This window comes from Sturnus vulgaris, chromosome Z, assembly GCF_052056855.1.
Source record: "Sturnus vulgaris isolate bStuVul1 chromosome Z, bStuVul1.hap1, whole genome shotgun sequence".
Lineage (NCBI taxonomy): Eukaryota > Metazoa > Chordata > Aves > Passeriformes > Sturnidae > Sturnus > Sturnus vulgaris.
The window spans coordinates 4,414,486-4,438,940 of NC_142283.1; the positions used below are offsets into that span (position 1 = coordinate 4,414,486).

At 48.8% G+C, this 24,455-nt stretch overlaps 2 protein-coding genes across 2 annotated transcripts; both read right to left on the reverse strand.

Annotated features, from left to right (window-relative positions):
* Nucleotides 1-1,165: 1,165 nt before the first annotated feature.
* Nucleotides 1,166-6,951, reverse strand: LOC148219592 (uncharacterized). The gene is made up of 6 exons (XM_088155853.1): nucleotides 6,123-6,951; nucleotides 5,683-5,870; nucleotides 4,051-4,171; nucleotides 3,003-3,423; nucleotides 2,560-2,653; nucleotides 1,166-2,181 (listed from the first exon to the last, which is right to left on the reverse strand). The coding sequence occupies exons 1-4, from the start codon at nucleotides 6,949-6,951 to the stop codon at nucleotides 3,413-3,415; spliced, it is 1,149 nt and encodes a 382-aa protein (XP_088011979.1). The 3' UTR covers nucleotides 1,166-2,181; nucleotides 2,560-2,653; nucleotides 3,003-3,412.
* Nucleotides 6,952-16,091: 9,140 nt separating this feature from the next.
* On the reverse strand, nucleotides 16,092-23,537 carry LOC148219593 (uncharacterized). Its single transcript, XM_088156354.1, has 9 exons — nucleotides 23,459-23,537; nucleotides 23,036-23,073; nucleotides 22,484-22,618; nucleotides 20,557-20,691; nucleotides 19,939-20,283; nucleotides 19,497-19,659; nucleotides 17,665-17,728; nucleotides 17,037-17,085; nucleotides 16,092-16,268 (listed from the first exon to the last, which is right to left on the reverse strand). Exons 1-9 carry the CDS (start codon nucleotides 23,535-23,537, stop codon nucleotides 16,152-16,154), a joined length of 1,125 nt encoding a protein of 374 aa, XP_088012480.1. The 3' UTR covers nucleotides 16,092-16,151.
* Nucleotides 23,538-24,455: the final 918 nt, after the last annotated feature.

Consider the following 24,455-nt stretch of genomic DNA (forward strand, 5'->3'; position numbering starts at 1 on the left):
AGGACGGTTGCTACAAACTCCGCTCTGCCATCCTGACGCCGGGAACTGCCTCCCTTGGCTGTGGGATCCTGCAACCTCCCTGCTCGGACGCTCTCTCTCTCCTGCATCTCCTGCCTACTTCAGCACATCCTCTTGGAGCATTGGGATCTGTGAGCATCGTCTCCCTTCCGCCCTTCCCATCTGGGACACAGACGCCATTCACCGCAGGGCCCCTCCAGACACGTGGGATCATCGCATCTCCTCCCTGCTCAGCGAGAGCTGGCAGGCAGCGCCAGAACGGAGACTGCACCGCAGAGGAAAGGTGTCCACAACCGAGAGAACTGTTCACTGCGTTTGCTGCTCTGTTGCTCTTGATCTCGCACTTATTGTTGTCTCTCTTGTTACCTATATATATATATATATATATATATATATATCTATATATATATATATCAGTAAAGAACTGTTATTCTTTCCCCCATATGTTCGCCTGAGAGCCCTTTAATTTATATAAATCATAGTAGAGTGAAGTGAGGGGGGAGGTTATACTCTCCTTTTAAAAAGAAAAGAAAAAAAGAGGCCCCTATCTCTTTTGGCAGATACCTATATTTCCAACCAAGACAAGTTCAAAGATGGCTACAGAACGGTACAACTCTGCTGACTCTATAGATAAAGATAGAAATATCCATTTCAGTTCCCACAATCAAGTATATTCCAGGTCACTAAGTACTGCCTACATATATATATACATATATACATATTTATTTATTTATTTATTTATATACCTATATAGTTATATATATTTATATATGTATGTATGTATATGTATGCATGTATATAAAGAACCAAAGATCAATTGAGTGATCTGAAAATCCACAGAGCAGGAGTTCTACGCTCAGTGGAGTCCCAGAGTTTTTTCAGCAGGCTTTGCAGAGAATTCTTAGCAAACGTGTGGCTCTGCTGCCATCCCAAATCTGAGCTTTCCTCGCCCAACCTGAGTGCATGTGGGGCCTGTGCTGGGCATGGCTGGAGATTTCCATGGCCAAAATCCTCCAGCATCATCACCTGTACATCTGCTCATTGCTTTGGATAGCACAAACCACACAACACCCATCTCAGCTGACAAATGTAATTTCCTGCAGATTGCTACAGCCACACTGCTGATCGACAAATACACGAGACTCGATTTCAGTTGAAAAATGTCATTTATTACAAATTGCTACACCCGCGCTGACAATACAGAACTGTACAAATCTCAGTTAAGGTTCAAAAAAGGAATTTATTACATTACTAAAACAGTGATATGTATATATATACAAGTACCACCTTCTGTTAACAAAAACTTGATTTATTGCCAACCTCTACAACAACTCGGTTTACATAAAGATCATTTAGGTGTTTAACAACTTAATTTATTACATATTACTACAAGCGTACAGCCCATATACAAATACAAAAATACATATTCCCTCTCTAAATAGACAGAAGTATACAGCTATACAACTCCATACACGTTTAAATAGAAGTAAAAAAATACATATATACACATATATAAATACATTAAAAACTATAAGGAGATACAGATGTAAATATAGATTAAATATTACATATTATATACAATATAAACATATATATAAAACAAACCTATCTATAAATATAAAACTATCACTGTGCCAAGCTAAATATCCATATAACTTCATCAATACAAATACACAGCTATACAATTGGATACATATGTAAATAGAATGACATATAGAAATAGATTAATATATAAGAGAACATATATACCTATGCAAATATGAATATACCTATTTAAAGAGCCATTTATCTATAATTGCATCAATAGAAGAAATAGATAGCAACACAACTGTATACATAGGAACTAGAACTAAAAACAGAACAACATACATGTATACTTAGATACATATATACATACATGTAATTACAAACATATATGTTTGTAATCCATAAATATAACACATCCATAAATATAACAACAGACATATAAAAATATTGATATACAAAACAAAGCCCACATATGTAGATATCCATAGAATTATCCCTCTCCATGTGCAAGTCCATTTATCTTGAAAGGGAACGCTGAGCAGAGGGATTCCAGCAGCCCCATCTTCAAAGCCTCTCCCTCGGTCTCTTCCTCCCACGCAGAGCAGCTCTCCTGGACAGCGACAGCAGACGGGACATCTGGGAAAAAAAGGGAACACGGAGTCAGGATCAGGGCCTTTCCCTCGGCAGCACCTGCACTTCCATCAGGGAAGAGAAAATCTCAGCGCCTCCCCAGGAGGGCTGCAAAGGAAAAGCGGCCGAGCGGGCCAGGGTGTGGTGAGCGCAGCCGCGGCGGGACCGTCCCGCAGCCCCCGGCAGCCCGGCACAGCCGGCACAGCTCCCGGGCCCTGCCGGCACAGCTGCCTTGCCCAAGGACAGCCCCTGTGCCGGCCGGGGCAGCTGCGCTGAGCAGCCCCAGCACGGGCAGGGCCCGCTCCTGCCCCGCCGGGCAGTGCCCACGGCCACAGCCCACGGCACCCTCACCCCCAGCCGGCCTCACCGGCCCTGTGGCCTCACCCAGGCTCCCTGCTCACTGCTCTTGCTCTGGCCTTCAGCTCCTCCCTGCTGGCTCCTGTCAGTCCTCCTGCTGTCTTCAAGGTCTTCTCTGCAGCTGTGCCAAAAATGGACGCTCAGGAATTGGTTCCAAGGCCTGGCAGAGCTGCAGTCCCGCACCCCTCTGTGCTCCCTGCTGGCTCCCTCCATCCCCTCAGCCCCGCCATGCTCTCGGCAAACCCCGAGTCCCCTTCAGTTTCTTCAGAGTCCCTCAGTCCTCTCACCCCCCTCAGTCCCTTCTGACCCATCCCATCCCCTTAGACCCCGCCACCCCCCTCAGCCTGTGCCACTTCCCTGTCCCCTCAGTGCCACCATCGCCCTGTGCTGCCCCACACCCCCAGCCCCACCAGCACCTCAAGGTCACCGTCCCTTCAGTGTCACCACCTCCTCAGCCCCCTCAGTCTCACCGTCCCTCAGCAGCTCCTCAGGGGACAGTGCCTGGGGCCACCGGCAGCTCCCAGCGCTCCAGGGACACCCGGGGCTGGAACTGCTGCTCTGCTCCGGCCGCCAGCTCGGACACAGCACAGGGAGAGGGGACAGAGGGGGCACAGGGGGAAAACATGCAGTGAAAAAGGCATCCGAGGGAGAAAAGAGGTTAAAAAAAGGCCTGGATGTAGACAGGTATCAATCTATGTAACTAAACTCCCAGATAGAAATACAACTATGCCTATTTATAAACTTAACTATATAGATATATAAATCTAACTGTACATATCTATAAATACGACTTTAGCAGAGGGATTTTACCTGCCTGATGGTCACAGGCCCTCCCTCTGTCTCTCCCTGCCACACAGGGCAGCCCTCTTGGAGAGGTCCATCAGAATGGATCTGGCAAGCAAAGGGAACACTGAGTCAATATTGGCCCTTGTGCGTGTTTCCCTTGGGCACCAATTGCCCTTCTATCAGGGACTGTTCAAGATGGTCTGAAAGGCAGACTCTCACTTGGAATTTGAAGCCTGCTCTTTTGAGAAAAGGGATCCTTCCACATTTTCAAAACTGTGTAAAGCACTGCAGTACCTCGATAAAGTCTCAGCACTCACAGTGCAAATAGCACCCATGAGAGCTTGAAACATAGACAGTCCCAGCTCCCACAAAGAAGCCCAGCCTTGTTCTTTCTCTGTGCTGACAGAGAGACCTCAGTCCCCACTGAAATGGCTGAAGCTGAAGGGTGCTGTGAGCTGAGTTATGAAACCAAATTGGGACACCCGACTTGGTAACACAACTCCCACGAGGTCAGTTTATTCCCTGCTCTCTTGCCACAGCAGAGGACTCCATGTGAGAGCCTCTGGAGGGCAGGGCTCAGGGAGGTTGTGTCTGTGCAGGATTTGAACTAAACACCGGGAAGCACCAACCCTGCAGACAAGAGTTCAACTCTACTCATCTCCCTTCCTGTGAGAGGCAGGCTCAGAGCAGCCATCTCACACCTCTCTAAACCAATGTGGGCTCTCTCCTTACCAGGCTCCTCAGGCTCTGGGGAACTGTTCCTGCAGCTCTTGGTGCCAGATGAAGCTTCCTCTGCTGCAGCCCTGTTCAGAGCTTCCTTCCCTGAGGACTCAGGGGCAACATTAACATTCCCCTTGAAAGAGAAACAGAAAGAAAGAAACCCAAAGATCACTCACTGTTTTCTTGGAATCACATCAGGGATACAGGAACTCTCCTTCTCCACTCCCAGAGGACATGGAGCAAAAGGGGCAACACTGCCCACACGGTTCCCATGACAAGCATTTTAAACTCAGGATTTGGGTGGCCAAGGTGAAACTGAAGCTCTTACAAAATGATCTTTGAGGCAAAACATGAACACAGAAAATGAGAAGACAACAAGCGAGGAGACGTGCCCTCACATCCTGACCCTGGCTCATCCCACGAGCTGTAAGAAATCAGCCAGCAGAAAGCCAGGGGCCCTCCTTGTTGACAACACGGCTGGCAGCAAGGGCAGAGCTCGCTCCCAGCACTGCCCAGGGCTGTGTGCTGCAAACACACACCAAAAGCACACATCTCATTTCTGGCTGCGAGTGTCACCGCCCCAACCCAACCACTCAGACAATCCATCACCAGGTGGTGCTTTTTGGAGCCCTTTGCTGCTGCCCCATATGGATGACATTTATGGACCAGGGTATTTCCAGGATCAAATTTTCCAGTGGCTAAAATCTGTAAATGTGGAGGGTAAAAAAACAAACCAACCCATCTCTTTTGAAATAGCTCATCCATCAAAATCCTAAAGATTCTAAAGAGGATTGAGAGCCTGTAATGTTTCCTGTTAGTATGGAATAAAATGCTTTTGAAAACTGCTATGTGTGAGTTTACAGAAGACAAAAGACATCCCACTTGACAATAAAACATTAGTAAATCCAAGATATCCCACTCCCCCCTCTGAGTCTGCCCTTCCTCAATCATCCATGTACTGCAGCCAGTGGGGTCAGAACATCAATAGAAAGAGAGGCATTCTTTGGCCAACACATATAATAACTGCAGAAAGGCCTTGGCAACACTCCAGGCAAGTCTGGGAAGAGTTAAGAGAAATGGGATTCCTAATCCAAAGACTGAATCTTTCAAACAAAAGGACAGAAAGCTGCAGCTCCAGCCCATCCCCAAACACAGCTCTAGGAGCACCTACATGCATGGCAGGGCTCACACAGCAGCAGCAGCTGCAGCCCAGCTCTTGCTTTGCCTTGGCCTTCCAACACAAAGAGGCAGAGCCCACATCTGCTGCTGGAACTGAGGCACCTCTCACATGCCCCTCCCTGTCAGGACACTTTGCCTTCAGTGGCATTTTCCAAACACTTTTCTTTCTCAAACATAGCCTGATAGAACCTACAAAGCATCACCACAAATGTCCCTGCACGAGGCATTCTTCCCAGGAAAAGGAGCAACCAAGCGTGGCCAACACAGGCTCACACCTCTCATCGTCACTAAGGTGGGGAGACTTTTTCATCCTCCTTCTTTTAGAAATCCTACTTTCCCAAGAATAATTAGATAACTATAGAATAATGAAACAAATTAACTTCAAGAAGCCTTTGCTTCTCAGCCACGTAACAAGGTTCCAAAGCTCTCAGTTCAGCCTCTTTTATTCCCATCCAATGGGGTTACCTGAGCAGAGGGTGACCTTTGAGGCAGGGATCTCCTGATCTCCCGAATCATTTTTTCTATTTCAAGGCCTAGATCTGCTGCTGGGGATTCATCTTCCACAGGTGCATTCCGTGCTGAGCTGGAGGCCGTCGATGCTGCACAACCAGCACTACCAGGTGGAGCACTGGGGGCTGAAGTGCCTGGTGTGGCTGCAGGAATCCAAACACATTAGTCAGGCTCCACAATGTGGCTTTGCGAAACAGACCTCTATTGCTGCCTGGGATCAAACATGCCAGGAAGAACACAGGAAAACCAGGCAAAGGATCTTTTGGCCTTCTAGGTCCCCCTTCCTAATGGCTTGACAATTTCTGTCTCACAATGACAGAGCAGTGCGGAAAAATACTTTAAGAGGTCACTTCTCATGACCTTTTGGAAAAGCAAGGCTGGAATTCTTTTTCTACCTGGCAGGTGGGAGGCTGGGGGCTGCTGCTCCCTGTAGAGCTGCTGGAAGCTGCAGGGCTCTATCCCGAGCACCTCCCGGTCGGCCGGAGGCAGCTGCTCCCCGCAGAGCTCCTGGAAGCGGCTGGGGGGCCCCTCCCGCCCGAGCTGCAGCGGCCGCTCCCCGTGGAGCCCGAGGAAGTGGCAGGGCGGCACCCGGAGCAGCTCCCGCTCGGCGGGCAGCGGCCGCTCCCCGTGGAGCTCCTGGAAGCGGCTCGGCCCCTCCCGCCGGGCCGGCAGCGGCCGCTCCCTGTGCAGCAGGTGGAAGCCGCTGGGCGGCCGCGCCCTGGGCAGCGGCTTGAAGCGACTGCGCCCGTCCGGCCCGTCCGGCAGTGGCCGTGCCCTGGGGAGCTGCTGGGAGCCGCGGGGTGGGAGCCTGCGCCCCTCCCGCCCCGCCGCCAGCCGCTGCCTGTTGGCCGCGCTCCGGCGGCGCTGGATGCGGAGCAGGAGGTCGGGGCGGTCGCGGCGAAAACTGGGATTCGTGTAGTGGAGCCAGGCCCCGGCATCGCCCGGCACAGCTGAACCAAGCCAGCCCGGCACCTTGCGGAAGCCGTAGCGGTAGAGCTGGCGCACGAAGCTGCGGAACTGCGTGGCCCTGAAGGTGTGCGGGGCCGGAGCGTGGGCACTGCCCGGGCTGAGCAGCTCCCGCTCGAAGAGGGAGCGGTCGATGAGCAGCCCCTGGCCCCGGCTGTCCCAGCGCACGGAGCGGACGCGGGGGCTGTCCACCAGGCGCCAGAGCTTGGCGGGGAAGGTGCTGGCGTTGAGGCCGGCGGGCAGCGGCCGCTCCGCCATGGCGCCGATCGCCGAGTGTCGCCACAACGGCCGCGGCTGCGCCGGCGGCGCGCGGCCTGAGGGGGGCGCTGCGCTCGGCCCCGCTCGCGGCCCCGCGCGGGCCGGACTTGGCGGGGCCGAGCGCGGCAGAGCCGGGGCTGCGGGCCCAGCGCGGGCCGGGCGGCTCCCGGGGCCGGCCGGGCACCGCAGGGCACCGCGGCGCCAGCTGCAAACCCTTTCTCTCTGTCTTTCCCTGCCTGCAGCCATCCTTCTGCCTTTGCAAACCGTCAAGAGAAGCACAGGATCTTTCAGAAACGGGTCCGAATTGAGGAATCCCGTGGGAAACTCTTCCTCTTTGTCCAGTGAAAGCAAAATCACTCTGTGTTCAGCATAGCTGAAGGGAGGAAAAAGATGTTAGGTTGAGTGGTTTCATTATTTTGGTTGGGGTTGCAAAGAATTCCCAACTTGAAAGCAGACAAGGTCAAATGGGAGAAGGGGGAATTGTTGGGGGTTGAATTTTTCCCTTTTCTTTCTGTGGAATTTTTCCCATTGTTACGGTAAGTATTTGTGGCTACACCTTAGTAGCAATAGTTTTCTCTTGCAGAGGGGTGGGGGATAGGGGGACACCAGAAAAGGAAAGGTGGGACAGGGGTCTGGGGCGGGCTCTGGCTCTCTCGCTTGGCTCATGGAGTGAGAGGAGGATGCCCTGTGCTCTGATCTGGCATTTTCCCCTCCATCCCAGCGCCGAGAGCCACGTTCCCTGCCCTCGAACACCGCTCTACTCCTCTCCCACCTCACCCTACTACCTCCAGGCACTCTGCCGAGCACCACGACCGACACTGTGAGGGGGGAGTCTCTCCCCCATCCCTCTCAGCCCTGGGCCGCCGCCATCACTGCAGCCCCTCTTCAACTGCGCGGGACCTGCCCTGCCCCCAGCACCGGGAACTGAGCGCAGGGAGACGGCCTGCGGCCAAAAGGGACTGGAGCTGAGCTACACTGCTCTGTTCTGTTGTCAATTTTTATAGCTGTTGTTGTTTTTTCTGCCTTGTTAGACACCAGTAAAGAGCTGTTATTCCTATCCCCATATCTCCTGCCTGAAGGCCTCTGATTTGAAACTATAATAATTAGAAGGGAGGGGGTTGCACTCTGCATCTCAGGAAAGGGGTTGTCGCCTTTCCTTAGCTAAAATACCTGTCTTTCAAACCCAGACAAAGAATTGGTGTGTAAGTGAGGAAACAAGGTCAAATGTTCACTGAAATAGAAATATAGTTTAAGTCATTACAAATAAATTACATGTCACTACCATTCATTCAGGCATTTGTGGATTAATAGTCAATTGGATTAGAAGCATTTCAGCATGAAAATTAAAATAATTTGCTTAGTCAAAGTGTTAGGATAATCTTCTTAGACTTTCATGTTACTACAACAGCTTTTTTTAATGAACGTTTATTCTCTTTGGACACTCTACAGCCAGCTGAGGAGGGGGAATTAAATGTTGGGGATTCAGGTTTAAAGAGCAGTGACAGTGCACGGTGACATGTGAGGCTGTGTTGGCCATGGGGAGCATGGGGAGGCACAAACCCTTCCTGAAAATGAGGGACGTGCAGGGCTCCTGGTGCTGTCTCACAGCTGAGCCTCTCCGCTCTTGAGGCCTTGAGCAAGTGCCAGCCTTTATTCCAAACCTCAGCTCTGGCTCTCAGAGTGGGCAGAGGCTGGCTGAGCACACCCAGCCTGGGTGGCTGCAGCTGGAGGGGACAGCAGGACCCCTGAGGTGCAGTTTGTCCAGCAGCTGACCTCATGTGAAACTGCTCCATTTGGGTTCTTCTTCCAAAATGGGCAGGGTGTTGCTGCTGCTGGGCAAGCAGTGTGTGTTCCCTGAAGTGCCTCTTTCTTTAGGCTGACTCCAGATGGGTCAACATTATTAGCTACTTTATATTCTCTATGGTATTATTAAAGTATTAATTTTCTTTTTCTCACAGTCATCTCTTTGGAAAGATGATTCTTCATTTCAACTCCTTTTCTGGCTTCCCTGTCATACTCCTGTACCACTGGATGGGGTCAGCTGTGTCCTTGAATCTGTGTAGCCACTGGGAAAGGTAATACTTCCCTTTTGGAAGAATAAGTGACATAAATTCCAGTGTAATAATTTTGCTTTGCTTTACTTGGCGTGCTTCAAATTATTGAAGGCTTTTAGCTGAGTTTAAAAACAAGGGAAATAAATCACTTTACTGCATGGGCAGGTGAGTTAATGGATAAGTAAAGAGATCATTTAACAGTGGGCTGTGTGATGGGTTGACTTAGGAAGAAGAAACTCAGAGAGAAGTTCTATCTAAGGCAATTTCCTCTGTGGGGCTTGGGACACCTGCAACAGCCAATGAGAGAAAGTTAGTTCTCTCTGTGAACACACATTTTGAAGGAGGTAATCTGGAACTGAGTCTCTTTGTCTTTCCTGTAGCTGAGCAGGTGACACCAACCCGAGCTTCCCCCTCCCCCATGCGGGGGGGAGGCTCTGGAGGCCACTTGGGCCTCGTTTGCCAATGAGGGGGACCCGATGGCCAGGAGGAGAAAAAGTTGTGTGATGAGACCTTCACAGCTTCCTCCTCCACGGGCCTGTGGCTCTGGCATGGGGGGGAGGCGACTCTTGCTGCTGCCGGCCGGGCCGGGCCGGGCCTGCCCGGGTGGCCATGGGCAGGGTGGGGCTGCAGCCCAGCCCCAGAAAGGCTGAGTGACACCTCAGCCACCCTCACCCAGCACGGCCTGGGCCTGGCCCAACTCTTGGAGTTGTGTTAAACTTTAACTCTTTACTGCTCAGATAAGATTTGCGAAACCTCTGGCCTTCCTTTGAATATGAAAGGGAATAAGACTTCTGAAGTCAGTAACATAAGAGCTAAGTTTTTTTAGATGGAAGAAGAATGAGAAGATGGTGAAATGGCTGAAAATCTTTTTGTAAATTGTAGGGATGAAGTGATGTACTGAATATTCCTATAAACCATGGAAAAAGACATGGGGGGATGGAAATGTTCCATTTGATAGATGATTTGACCAAAAAGTACCTGTGTTAAGAATCTTTTGCCCTGAGGAAAGAAGGGGATCTCGGTTTTCTGAGGATGAAGCATGAAGAGAAAGAAAAGAGATAAAGAAAACCTTTGCTGTGGAACATTTCATTCTTAAAAGTAATACCCCATGAAATAAACATGGCCCACATCTACAGCTTTGGGAAGGCTGTGGAGTTGGGAGGAGCGTCATGATTGCAGGTCAGGGTGGATGCAAATCGTGAAAATGAAACCACGAGAGGACTGTTTTCTTCCTTCTTGTGGAAAAATCCCTACAGCTTTCATCAAAAAGAGGCTTCTCTCTCCGGAAGTGAATTGAAAAAGACTAAATTAGGGACTGACCAAAATACTTGCTATATGTTTTTTTTGTTGTTATGAAGGTTTGGAAAGGGAAGGAAGGAGTAGTCTGAAGAAAATCTTATTCTGAATTTGGGGGTTTTTTTCCTTCTCTTTGTTTGTGTAGTTAATAAATTTCTATTTTATACTCTCTTAAGTTTTAGGCCTGCCTTGCTCTTTTGCTCCTGGTTCCATCCCACAACAGAAAAATGAGTTTATTTAGATTAGCAAATCAAAACGAAGACACTGCTTTTTCAGATGAGCAAGACTCTCATCCAGGCAAACAGATTGCACTTAGTAATAAGTAATCATTTGGCAGGAACTCTGTTGATTTCTAGTAACAGCTGGAGGCCTTCATCACCACAGGATGTTTTGGCTTTCCCATACTTTATTGGATTTTGGCAGCAAATACCATTGCCCTTGCCATCTTATCTAGAAGTACCATGGCTGGGCAAAAACTGTCTAGTGGCCCATATTCCAAAGGCAGTTTGGTCTGGAGTTTGTGAATGAAGGAGACCCTTATCCAATTCCAAACCACATTAAAAAAATCATGAAAGAGAACTTCTCATATTTAACAAACAACTGACAATATGGAAGTGAATGTAGAGCTTATTATACATTATTAATGTAGAGCCGTTGGTTCTAGGTGTTGTTATTTCTGGTTTGGATTTGTTCTAGTTAATTTCTTGGGTGTTGCTGTGAGCTGAGAGTGGGGCGGGGTTGAACACCAAACCAAAAAGAAAGTAGGATAAGAGGGCAGGGGACAGACAGAAAAGTAGGTGGTCAGGAGAGAATGTAAGTTCCCTGGTGTGCAGCCAATGGGAAAGGGGACAGTGACCGCCCCCAGCCGGGAACGGCAATAAAAAGCAGCATTTTGTAGGAGTGTGTGTGTGTTCGGCTTTTGGGGGAGGGACACACACACTCAGCTCAGCTGAATCCATACTAAGAAACAGTTCTCTTTTGCTTTGATGAGTTTGTCCCATTTAATTGTATCTAAGAGTTGGTTCATTTCTAACTTGTCTGTCCCAGCAGCTCAGAGCTGCATTGCGCAGTGCTTGCTGTGCTGCAGAGAGCACAAAGCAGGCTGGCCTGGTGCCCCTGAATATTTCTGCAAAGCACTCTGCATTTCACACCTTTGCTGTGGCTCCGTGCACAAGTCCAGGATTGCAGGCGCTTCCTCGCAGGGCTGTGTGAGGCACTGTCTCCTGCAGCTGTGACCTGACAAGCTGTCCCTGCCTCCCGCTGGCCTCGGTTCCCCTGGCACAAGTGCCGTGCCTGAAGGACGCTGCCCTGTGCTGGAGCCTGCGGAGCAGCCCGGCTCCCTGCCCCTGTGCCCAGAGTGCTGCACACACTGCTGACCTTGCCCAGGAGTTACAGGGCAGCCGGCCCAAGAGGGGCAATGCTCAGCCAGGGCACCAGCCCTGGGCTGCTCTTTGCCTTTCTCTCCTGCTGGCCACACTCCAGGGGGCCAATGCCACCAGTCTGTGCTGTGCCCAGCACGGCTGCGCTTCCCCTGGGGCCCAGCCAGCTGCCAGCTTGGCTCTGAGAGCAGAGGATTCGCCCGGTGCCAGGAGGAGGCACCCAGGGCCGGGCTGCTGCCTCTTGCAGCTCCAAGGGCCTCCTTCCAGCCTGCCTCTGCCCACTCACGACTGAAGGCCTGCACCTGCACAGGGAGATTTGGCTGCACCACTCCTTTGGTTTTGCCTGCAAGTTCCATTTCCCTTTCTGTCTCAAAAAGAAGCACCAGGGCTGGGCAAAACCTGGCCATTAGGCCATATTCCAAAGGCACTGTGGTCCGGAGAGAATGAATAAAGAAGAGCCTTCCCCACTTTTGAAGCACACCAAAGAAGCCAGAAATGTCACTTTGCAGCATGAAGAAACAACTGATAATTCAGAAAGAAATGTTGAACTTTCTCACAGGCTCAGAAGGAGGGGTATCTTCCAAATGAGTTGAGGTTTCAGAAAATTTATTTATTTATAATCCTACTCTATATTCCTACTCTACATTCCTACTCTAGGCTCGTATTGGAGAAAATGGTCCTAAATGGATTGCCACTCTCCTCCTTCCACTTCTTCAGTGACAGGATCAGTGGCACCAGGCTGGATGCAGGCTTGGCCGATGTTACAAATTGATGCTGTAAAAAGGGAAAAAGAAAAAGAGCAATGGACTATGACTTTCCAAACTTGGTGTTTTAAAGGTAGGGGTACTATTTTTAAGTGAAAAGGGGATTGAGTATTTCTAAGGACCATGATGCAACACTGCTCATTGCAGGTCACTCACTTGGACCAGATGACCTTTGCACCTCCCTCCCTACCAGCCCAGGCTAGGACTCCTCACCATTTTCATTTGAAAAGCACAAGATTGGAGGTGAGGAGGAGGGGCCTGATCTGATGCCTTGGCCTCCAGTGGAGGAGGAGCCCATCCCACGGACACTCTTTCACCTGCAGCCCCTTTGCATTTTACCTGCAGGAGCTCCTTGGCAGACCAGCGCCGAGCCTCGTCTGTCTGCAGGCAGCAGCTCAGGAAGTCCCGCAGCAAAGGCGAGAAGAGGTTGGGCTGCCCCAGCTTTGGTCTCCCTCCTGTGGCTATCAGGAGTTGAGGCTGGAGAAAAAGGAAACACGAGGCTCAGCCTGCTCCTTTCACATCTGTCACTGCTCTCCCAGATGCCATTGTTTAACCTGCACTCTGCACTGGCAGTTTCTGCCCTGGCTGAGAGGCTGAGATGACTTTGCTGTACCAACAAATCACCCAAACCCCAAAGCAGCCACAGCTTTTCCAACATGCAGGGGATCTCACCTTGGCAGCTGATCTCATTGGCTAACCTTGTTAGTGGGAACTACATCAGCAAAAGCACGTTTAGTTCTGTGAAGATTCACACCCGTTTGACAGGCTATTTGGAACAGGGACTTTTCTTTAACTGTTTTCAAGTATTATATAAAAGGGAGTTATTGCTCAGATAAGGAACCAACACTTGGAATCTCAAATTCAACACAGATACATTAAGATGCATGCACAAATGTACTAGGATGAAAATGCCTCTTTGGGCACATAGGATCCACCTGCAGCTCTGTCTCTCAGCAGTCTGAAAATTTCAGCTTCCAATATGCAGAAAAGAAAAGCTTTCCATGTTCTAAACAGCAGAAGTGCCATCCCTTTGGTAATCCTCTGCTCATTTGAATATTCATGTGAATGCATTAATGGTATGCCCATCCCAGAAAGTGCCAGGAAACAAATGAGAGGTTTTGGCAGGCTCTCCCCATCACCATGCTCTGGCTTGATGTGGAGAACGTGGCTTGGGCTATGAAAGAAATATGGTCATTAAGGGTTTCTGCAACACTGCATAAGAAGCAGAAGAGACTCTATGGCCTTTATTCCCTCATGCCCAGGTTTCAGGCAACGTTCCCATGACAACAACGTACACAGGGTGTGCACTTAATCTCTAAAAAACCACTGTTTTAGAAACTTTGTTTAATTTGAGTTTCTTTCCTTCATTTCTGCAGAGATAACACCATCTCTGAGACTCATGTTTTGTGATATTAGGTCCATCTGCACAGACAAAAGAGCTGGAATGACTTGAAACTCAAAGCAGAGTGTTGCCTGAAAAGAGCTGGGGAGTGTTTGTGTGTGGTAAGGCTTGAGTTCCTCAACTGAACTGAATCAATTACCAACCACTGAACCAATGAACCAAACTACAGCAGATGCTGATGTGCTGCAGGGACATTTTTAGAAGGTGACCTTGGTGGAAGTGGTGCCAGCAGATGGCAATGGGATTTTGTCCAGTGGCACACAGAACATGGGACAGGTGAGAAAGACAGTGGGATCAGTAAGTATTTGCACCTTACCCAGACAGGAGTTTGGTTCCAGTCAGGAACTTTTTGTTCCACCATTTCAACTCCCACAATTCCAAAAGACCAAATATCCACTTTGGGGCCATATGGTTGACCTGTCACAACTTCAGGCGCCATCCACCCAGAAGTCCCAGTCACCGAGCACCTTTGATTCCGCTCAGGGATGAGCTGAGCAGAAAGGCCAAAATCAGCTGGGGAGAACAAGAAATACTGTGCAATTAGAAAACCAAGCAAAAGAACTCTCCACTGTAGGTCTGAGAGTGCACTGTGCAGACTCCCTTCCCTGCTAAAATCTGTCCCTGCTCTGTTTTCTCAGGGCTTTAGCCAAGGAAATATGGAATTGGCCATTTCAAAAATCCCCAAGTTTTTTACACTGCCCCAAGCAGTGGATTTTATACCCCTGAAGCTTTAGATTACAACTCCATCCCTCTGGAAGGGACACACCCACAAAGCAGTGCCTTTCTGGACAGCTTGTTCCTTGTGATGCCTCTGTGCACGTTGCAACTGTGCCTTCATTTGCAGCAGGGGCCCCTGCACTCCCACCAGCACCACTCTGGGGGAACTAGCAGTCACTCAAAAGCAGCTCCACACTTCATATCCTCAGAACTCTGCACCTGACCAAGAATGTACTGACCCAATTTGACAGAGCCATCGGTTCTGAGAAGGATGTTGCTGCTCTTCACATCTCGGTGGATCACGAGATTTGAGTGAAGAAAATCCAGTCCTTGCAGGCACTGAGAGAGAAAACAGAAACAGAAGGGTGTCACATTACTCACTTCTCAGAAGCAAATGCCATTTGGGGTGAACTATTATCTTTTTCAGCTGAGGTCTGAGAGAAATGAGTATTTTTCTTTGCCATTGCTTTCAAATTCTGCCACCAGTACCTTTGCTTTTACAGGAAAGGAATGCAGTCCAGACAGGCTCGACGTAAACGCATAGAGAGGCAAAGTGGAGAACAGCAAATACAAATACAAGAGACAGAGCAAGAATTTAACAGCAGGAGATCAAAGTAGAAGAACAGAGTACAATGAATGCAGGCACACTGCCACGCAATTCACTTGAAATGCTCTTGCTTGCACATAGCATTCTAGTAACACAGAAACAAAGCTTGGCACATGAAATCTCTGCAGTTCTGAGCCCCAGTTTCCCAAACAATCCTGACCAAGCCCTTGGAAGCACAGGTGGAATCCCTGACCTCCCGACTGACAGCTGCCATCTCATCCTCAGACAGGTACATCTTGCTGATGGCATCTCTCAGAGTGCCTCCATCCATGTACTCCATCACCAGCCAGAATTGCTTATCCACAAGGTAGCTGAAAGAAGGAAACAAGGCTGTGGATATGAACGTGCATGGCTGTGTTGCTGTTTGGAAAAGACAAGCTTCATGGTTGTTCCTGGGTCTCTTTGTGATGAGGACACAGTGAAAGGAATAGACATTCCCTCTAGGCTGTGCAGTGTTTGCAGTCTGTGCTGTCTCGAGGAGAATGACACATCTGTGAAAAAGAGATGTGTTAGATGGCCAGCAAGTGAAAAGTGCAGTTTAGTAACAGCCCAGATAAAAACCCTGTCACACATGGTATTTCTGGAAAAAAAGCACCTAGTGTCCCTGGCAGGCACAGCAATGGAAAAGAGGGGACACAATCCAAGGGAAATCCTCTCTAGGATTCCTAGAGATTCTCCTACATCAGCATGTAGGAGACTCGAAAAAAAATCAAGCCCAACACCATGGAGGCAGTGAACTTACAGGCTACTGACTTACTACAATAGAGCAGATCCAGGTTTTGAACAATTTTTAAACTATCTGTGCTGGGGAAGACTCATGCAGATAAGATGCACTCTCTTCCCAGCCACTGGAGATGAGCAGAGAAATAATGATGATGCAATAATTAACAGCTCTATTTTCTGCCAGGGACCAATGCGGGTTTTTGATCTCTCATGTTTGTGGTACATAAATGAACATTCATGGAGTAAGACCATAACCACTCACCTGTCTAAATAGTTGACCAGGTTGGAATTCCGATTCTTCGTCATGACCATGAGTTCATTGATGGTTACTTCCTTACTTGTCAGTCCTTGAAGATTTATTTTCTTTATGGCCACCTAAAATGACATTGGAAATCAGTAACTTCAGAAGCTGGTGGCAGAAAACCACAGAGCACACGGAGTGAGTGATTTTGCAATGACACAGCTGAGCTGAGCCAAAGTGCCTTGTGATTAGTCATTGGAGTAATTAGGAACTGACATTCCAACAGCCCATTTCTCTGCTCCCTTGGGGGCCAGTTACAGGACACATGGTCATTGATGTTTTGCCCTGTCCACTTGATAACAAAGATGTCTTTACTGTCACCCACAAAGCTCTGCCCACACTCTCTGCTGCTCTGTCTGGGATTCAGAAGTCATCTGTGCCTTGGTATTCTCTGGATACATCCTGGGCTATAAGCTGGGCTTGGGGCTTTTAAGGACGCCTTGCAGATCTCTCCCTATGTGCAGTTCCCAAGTGCAGCACTGCAGGAGGCTAAGGAGCTACCAGTAACATTCAGATGCATTTGCTGGCAGCCAGAAATGAGAATACAGCTCTGAAGCTGTAGCCCCAAAGAGCAGGGAGATGCTCTAAGGCACCACCTTTGTTTTAGCAATTGAGAGCGAGTGAGTGCATCCTTCTCTGAAAGGAACCGCTGCTCTCCTCGCCTTCCTTCTGGCAGCTGAGAAGGACAAAGACTGTCCCAAAGGCAATTTCCAGGCTGGCACCAGTCTGTGCTTCTTGTGCCTTTGCTGCACAGCTCTACCCAAAGCTCCAGCCAGAGCTCACACCAGAGAGGAAAGCCCTCAAGAGCTGCAGCAGAGTCTGCAGGGGCTGTTGACATTTACCTCTTCTCCTGTGGCAGTGTCAAATGCTCTACAAACCTCTCCAAAAGTCCTAGAAACAAAACAAAGCAAAGAAAGAGAAGCCATTTAGAGCCTAGAGTGAAAGCCAGGCCAGACAGGAGATCTGTGCTGTCAGTGCCTAAAATCTGCAGGATGCAGGAGGGCTCTGCCAGAAGGCAGCTCTTGCATTTTCCTCTCAAGTGCATGAGCACTGGGTCTGTTCCTGGAGTGTTGGTGTTTACTGCCTCAGCTCAAAAAGAGAGATTATTCTTCCATCTGGGGTTTCAGTTTCTAAACTGTGCAGTTCTTATCCTGACCATGGAGTATTTCCTTCAGCAAACTCTTGGAAAGAAATGTTCCTGAGAACTGTTTTTTGACAGCTATGATAGGGGCACTGTTGCCCCTATGATAGGAGTAGGTTGCTCTTTCTGACAATGAAGATTGAAGTATCTTTGACCATACCTTCTGACCACACTTAAAAATTCTGACTGGCACTCAGAAGTGGAGCAGTTTAACCCAACTGTCTAAATGAATATATGATTGCAGCTCGCCTGACTTCACACTCGATACACATTCTACCAGCAAATCACCTGGCCCACGTGCATGTAGAAGTAACTGTGTTTGGACTCACCCGCTGCCAATATTTTCCAGTTCAGTGTATTTCATCACAGGATTTCCCATATTCACCATTTTCCCTGAAGGAAACAAAATGCAAGATGCTCACTTGAAAGCAGAGATCCCAGTTTCCAGGAAATACAAAAGGCAGCCCCACTGTCTAGGTCTCTGAGCCCTTTGTGGTCAGCTAGGTGACAACAATGACAACAGCAACAACAATAACAACAGCAACAAGACAGACAGCTCTGCAGCACAGATGGCCAGCACAGAGACTGATTTTGGACGGTCCTTTGAAGAGCTCTCTTGCTAGGAAGCAATGCACAGGGAGATACAGGAGAGAAGGGCATTTTCTGCACCTTGCAGCAGTTTGCCAGAAGAATGCCTTTCTGTTTGTAAACCAGAGCAGCTCATGCTATAGGTAATCACAACGGGGCTTTCAGCATCAGGATCCTCACCCTTTATGAGCAGGCTAAACTCAAAGATGCCCTAGCCCGTGCCCCATGCGAAGAACCACACTGCTTGTCTTCACCCTGGCAGCGTGGATCAGTCACTCCCGTTGGGCTCGCCCTCTCAGCACTGCACATGTCCCCATCTTCCCAGCGCGGCAGAGTGGGCAAGGACAGCAGTGCTCCTCAGGCGCCGGTGTGACACCGACAGTTGCCCAGAGGAGATGGTGACCCTCTGGTGAGTCCAGGCCCTGCCATGCAGAAGCCAGCCCAGACAAGGGGCTGCTGCCTCGGGGCAGCTCTGCTCTGCAGCAGCCAGGTAGCAGCGGGACTCTCCCAGCTAAGGAAGGCTCCGGCCTCTGCAGTCACACCAGCCATCAGGGGCAGGGCAGCTACAACAACAAGGCTGGCAAAGCCCAAGTAGGAGCACTGACAAGCAATGGGAAGAAGCCACAGTCAGCTTGAGCCCCTTACAATCTGCTGCCCCCATTCAGGACACAACAGGATTGGCTTGGAGATCAGACACACTGAGGTGCAGATCAATGCCCTTCTTGTCCCAACAGGTGATGGTAGACACAGAATCAACTGGGCTCTGTTCTCAGCCCTACCAGGTCTTATGTGAGAGCACAGAACTAGCAGCTGTTATGGTCAAGAAGCAGATTAACTGAGTTATGCTTCAGAATCACAAAAGGCTTGATGTGTCTTCCTAGAGACTGATCTGAGTTGGGCCAACGGGCAGGATTTTAACAGACATGGGAATGACTGGGAATCAGGTATGAAAAAGAGCCATGGGTCTGAGGAATATATAGCAGAGGGGCTGGAGGCTCACTCCTGAGAAATGCCTACAGTGCAGTTTTATCTGATCACACCACATAGCTGTTTCTCTTGGACATATCCTTATAAACATAAAACTAGGATATTAAATACAGATCGTTATACAGGTATCTTGTTTCTCTTTGAGGGCACAGTAAAAACGCATCTGGCTCTCTATTTGTGCTGTCACTTGATGTTCTTCCAAAGGAGTTCTCCTTTGAGGAGGACAAAAATGTAGTATTCTCATAAAAACAAACTGTAGATGTAGTAGTGGTATTTATAACAGTCCATGACACCAGTAACACACCTGCAGCAGGAGAGCTCCTTTGGGATGGAGGACAATAAAAACCAACCCCACAAAAATAAAACCACACCCAAAAAACTTCCAAAAGCAAATTTTAAAAACCCCAAGCCAGTCTGAGCTGCCCTCAGAGGCAGCAGGAACACCCAGGACGCTCTTTTGCTGCCTCAGAGCACAGCAGTTCCTCTGGGGAGTCCAACACCAAACTCAGGAGGAACATTTGGTACAGCTATGCTGACACATGCACACAACACACTGTCCCTCAGACAAGAAATACACCAGACTTACTCAGTAGCTCCAGGTACTTCTCCTCAAGCTCCTGTTTCTGAGCAGCTGCAGCCACACTGGACCTAAACGAGCTGAAAAGGCTCCACTTCTCAGGCTGGGGACTGGGAGTGTCATTAAACAACATTGCTGCTGCAGCAGGTTCCATGTCAGAGCTTGTGTAGATCTGGGAGAAGAAACGAGTTTATGTCAGAAAGGCGGCTGGCAGAAATTAGCCTGAGATCCCATTTCAAATGCAAGCCTTTAGGAAGGTGCTGTAAGCCACATCCAGGGCAGCAGCTGAGATTCAGCAGCCCAGGAAGTCCTTCAGAGCAGCTGTGATAGAGACCAAAGCAGGATGGCACTCAGAGGCATCACCCAACCCTCTGCTGCTCTGTAGAGGAAAAGAAAGAAGGGCAGAAACCACCAGTTTGGTGACTGCAGTGGTTATCACTCTTTCACTCACTGTCTTTTCTAGAGCCTCTTGTTCCTGAAGGAGGAGATTAATTTTCTCTTTGACGATTTTCATTTCTTCCTCTAGCCTCTTCTCCCTTGCCTTGAGCATAGCCTGAGTTTCCTGCAGCTCTCTGTGCAGCTTCTCACTGAAGTTCTGTAAACGGCAAGAGAGAGAAAGTTTCTTGCGTGGAATGACACCCACTCTTACCCTTACCTGGTTTTGTAGATCACCCCTCTGACGATGGAGATTCCAGTGATCTTGTATTCTTCTCATGTCTTCCTTGTTCCTCCTCTTCACTGCCATGGTGGCAATCTGAGGTTTGGGCACCTCTCCTTGTGGCTCTATCTTGATGTTCTGTACACACAAATGCAGAGCAAATCACAGGGAGCTGCCACCAGGCTCAGCTTTTTCCTCTTTCAGCCTCAAAATCAAATTCATTCCGCCACTTCTTTCTGTTTTCATACCCACCTCTGCTTCCATTGTAACCCTCCCGTCCCTGATCTCTGCAGATTACAAGGCTCTGTGCTTCCAGTGCCTGTGGCACTCCTGGCCTCCTCAGTCCCAAGAGCTCTGTTTTATGTCCCTGTTCCTGCCCTTCACTCTGTCACCTGCTTGAGCCAGACTTACCTGGACATTCTCCTCTAGCTCTTCCACCTGCTGCCTGAGCTGCTCTTCCTGCTCTCGGGCTGGGCACAGCTCTCCCTGAGTCTGCCCTGGCACCTCTGATAAAGCAATCTGCTCATGCTCTTGCTCCAGAAGGGCCTGCACAGAAAGCAAGAGGAGATGGGTTTCAACTTCCCATACAACATTTGTGGGCCAAGTCTCTGAGACTGACGGGCTCACACGTTCCCAAAGCACTGTGCTGCTGCTCCCCTGGCTCATTCTCTGCCCATGGGGAGGCACAGATTCCAAAGTGACACTGGCAGTACAGTCAGGGTCCATCTGGGACTGAAGCTCCAACAGCCTCTCAGGCAGCTGACAGGGAAGGTGTGGCATTTCTCAAGGCTCTGCTGAGGGCCTCCCTCCACTTCTGCTCTGTCCCCTTTGTCTTTCCATGGTGACAGACACCCAGCCCTGTCCCACAGCTCCATCCTGGCTCTGCAGGTGGCTTCCAGTGTGGGCTCACTCCTTGTGACAGACACTTCTGGAGTTCATGTTCTCTTCAGGCCTGCACCACCATTCCTGCCTTTCTGACATCTACTCTCTTGTTAGAAATTCTGTTCAATCAGGAGAGAAGGATGCATGCACAGATCCTCTGATGGAGGTCAGAGAGCCTCCACAGCCACCTTAGTGTATTATATGGAGGAGGACCAAGGTGTTTATTCTCCTTACTTTGTCAACTGAGGATTATCTCACGTACGTATGACCAAAGTCACTAAAATCACCTGGAACATAAGATTATTCCACCTCTCTAGGAAAGGCAGAAACTTCCAGGACAAACAGTGGGTTTCAGGGCAGGAGAGGCTGGAGGAGGAGAAGGCCTCTGAGGGGAAAAAACCAACCATTTCTGGAGAGGGAAACTTCTGCCTACTAAGACTTTGTGGACAAAATGTGTCTCTTCTCCTCTCCCACTGAAGGGATTCCTTTAGGTAAGCTTTGCACACCCAACTGTCTAGGTGCACAGCTGGGAAGATTCAGATAGATAGACAGATAGGTAGATAGATAGATAGATAGATAGATAGATAGATAGATAGATAGATAGATCTATTATAATCTCTCTCTTACTATACTTTCTGGTGCTACACACATCTACACTTAGTACCCAGTGGCCTTCTTGGCCACCTGGGCACACTCTGCCTCATCTTCAGCTGCTGTTGACAGGCACCCCTGGCTCCTTTTGTCCAAGTCGCACATTTGACCTAAGATACAGCATCCGGAATTTCAAGATCTCTTTCCTGTTCTCAGCAGCACAAGACAGCAGTCAAGGACTTACAGCTTTACCCGACTTGGGGCTCCAATGCAGTTTTCAAAACTGCAGACGTCACCACAAAATATAGCAACAGAATCTTGCCTCTCCTAGTTTTTGCCTCAGAAGAAGGGTTCAGAAGTGTTTCTTTTGTTTCTTTTGCCACAAGGGACAAGAATGCTCCCCACAGCTTCGTGGACAACACAATCATCTCTTTACAGTTTATCAAAAGCCAAAAGACAGGTGGGCCAAAAGACTCAGTAGAAGTGAAGAATTACTCAAGAAAACTGCAGACCAGTTCCACAGGTGCCAAACACAGGTTTCCAGAAAGGGAAAACAAACAAACAAAACCTTGTGATCTCCAGCACTACCACATGTGCCTTTGGCCATAGCACTGCAGAAGCCAAGAGACAGAGCTTAACTGGGGCAAGGAGCCAGATGCTCACCTAGAGGCACCAGCTCTTTGGTGGCTCAACAAGACAGATCAAAGCCCATTTCCCAGCTCTCGCTGCCTGGCAGGGGAATTGCTAGGTCCTGGCAGGACGCCAGCACTTAGCATCCTCAGCCACCAACAGCAAGTGCTGCCTGGTCAGAAACTTGCAGCTCTGTCTTGCACTAAAGACAGCAGCAGCCACAACTGGCACTTACTGTCTCGGGATATTCAGCTTCTGCTGTGACCACAGTTGGAGGTTTGTGATCATTTTCCTCATCCTTGGTCTCATCTTTGTCCTCTTCTCCAGGAGCAGCAGGAGCCAGAGGGGAGTCTGCTGTGGGTTCTGTGCTCTGTGGAGAGAGAGAAGCATGAGAGACAGGCCATTACCTATCATTTATAATCTTATTTTTGTTCAGCTCTAGAACCAGGTCTACTAAGGATAAACCATAGCAATGGGATTCTAAGTCACTCTGACTAAATTAAAATGGACTGATTCAACAGCACTGAAAATTGCTCTGAATTAGATATTTCACCCTGGTTACTATCAGCAAGCGATGTTCTCTCTGCAAAACCAGGGTTTCAGCTAAAATTAGGAAAATTAGGAAATTGCCAGCAATGCCTTTGTTATTGCTGCTGCACACATGGAAATGGATTTTTTTTTTAGCCTATCCAACTAGCCCTCCTCACCCTAATGCCACAGGCCAAGCTCACAGCTTCCTTCACAATTCTTAAACACTAGAAACATCAAAGGTTCCTTTCTCACTCACCTCAGGATCGGCACCTCTGAATACATGTGTCAGGTGACCTGTAGTGGGCAAGTAAAATGAAGCAGATTCTTTGAGAAAATTAGAGAGAAAAATAACATTTTTAGAAGGCTTTCTGAGATAGCCTCCCAGTTTGCATTTTCAAAGTTGTCCTGCTTGACCCAGCAAACTGAGGAAATGTCAGACTCTGCTGCCACAGACTTTTCCATGGAGGGAATGCAACCCCTGCTGGTTCCCTTGGAAATGCTGCCCACAGACCCCTGCCTACAGACATCCCATTTTTAGCTGAATATGTTGGCAGGAGCTTTCCCAAATCAGTGGCATCCCAATGCTCTTTCTGTTTCAAAATCAACCCAATCACTAAGAAAGAGCAGGAAGACATACAAAAGCCAGGTTAGGTTACACCCAAGGAAAATCTCTACTTACATGCCAGGTTAGTCAGGTAATATCCAGAATAAATAAGTCCATAAACTGTGCAAACCGCCTCGATCAGATCCTCAATCATTGTAGCATTGCTGTGCAAGTTTGGAACACAAGAGAAAACAAGTCTCTTGTCATTGTGCAGTTGCCCTCAGATGAACAGGAGGATGCTCCTGCGCTGAGCACGCCCAAGGGCGGCTCTGACACTGAGGCCTTCCGTGCCCCAAGGCAACCTTCTGATGTCACCACTACAACGTGGCAACCATGCCCTGACATCACAAAGCAAACGTTCTGCATTGGGCTCTGAATTTATGCAAAGCAGCCCAACATTCCTTACAGCAAACACAAAATAGCCGGGGAAGTTCTCCTCTGTCACAAAGTAGCACAAACTCGCCTGGTGGGCCAAACCCTGTTGTTCAAGGGATCCAAGAATAACTTGGAGACAGAAAACAAAGAGAATTTGTAAGAAGAGTGCAAAGAAAGCTATTCAGTGAAGACTGAATGGATGTAACAAAGTTTCTAAAATGCAACAAGTAGCAGAAGCACAGTAGTTTGCAGAAATTGTTATACAAGCACTTGTCTTAGGGAAAAAAACCTTGATGTTGCTAACAGGGAATCAATCATGTATATTATTGGTTAGCAGACATCTGAACATTTATGTTATTGGCCATCCAGGCTCACGCTATTCTATCCAGATAGTGAAAATATTACACAAGCTGTATACTCTTCTAATAAATATTTCTGGATATGCCATGTCTGGGGACTGTGTATCGTTCATACGTTGCAGTGCCCCAAGCACCTACAGCCTGTACTGCAACTGACCACTGAGATGGGACTAAAGCAAAGGAAATCAGACCTGTGGCCACTGATGCTTCTGACTAAATCCAAGAATGCCTGTTCCTGTACCAAACCTGCTGCACACAGCTCAGCCTGCTGCTTCACTGCTAGGGCATCTCAAAAAAACATGTGGGGCCTGTGCCTTACCCCTGGAGCTCCTCTGGGC

What these genes read in the sequence shown, in the direction of transcription:
- LOC148219592 (XM_088155853.1), bottom strand. Translation starts at nt 6,951, where the DNA reads ATGGCGGAGCGGCCGCTGCCCGCCGGCCTCAACGCCAGCACCTTCCCC. An exon ending in CCCAGCCTCCCACCTGCCAG is followed by an intron (nt 5,871 to 6,122) that starts GTAGAAAAAGAA and finishes GGATTCCTGCAG; the next exon opens with CCACACCAGGCACTTCAGCC. An exon ending in AAAGGTCACCCTCTGCTCAG is followed by an intron (nt 4,172 to 5,682) that starts GTAACCCCATTG and finishes TTCTCTTTCAAG; the next exon opens with GGGAATGTTAATGTTGCCCC.
- LOC148219593 (XM_088156354.1), bottom strand. Translation starts at nt 23,537, where the DNA reads ATGATTGAGGATCTGATCGAGGCGGTTTGCACAGTTTATGGACTTATT. An exon ending in TTACCTGACTAACCTGGCAT is followed by an intron (nt 23,074 to 23,458) that starts GTAAGTAGAGAT and finishes TGCCCACTACAG; the next exon opens with GTCACCTGACACATGTATTC. An exon ending in AAGAGGCTCTAGAAAAGACA is followed by an intron (nt 19,660 to 19,938) that starts GTGAGTGAAAGA and finishes TTCTTCTCCCAG; the next exon opens with ATCTACACAAGCTCTGACAT.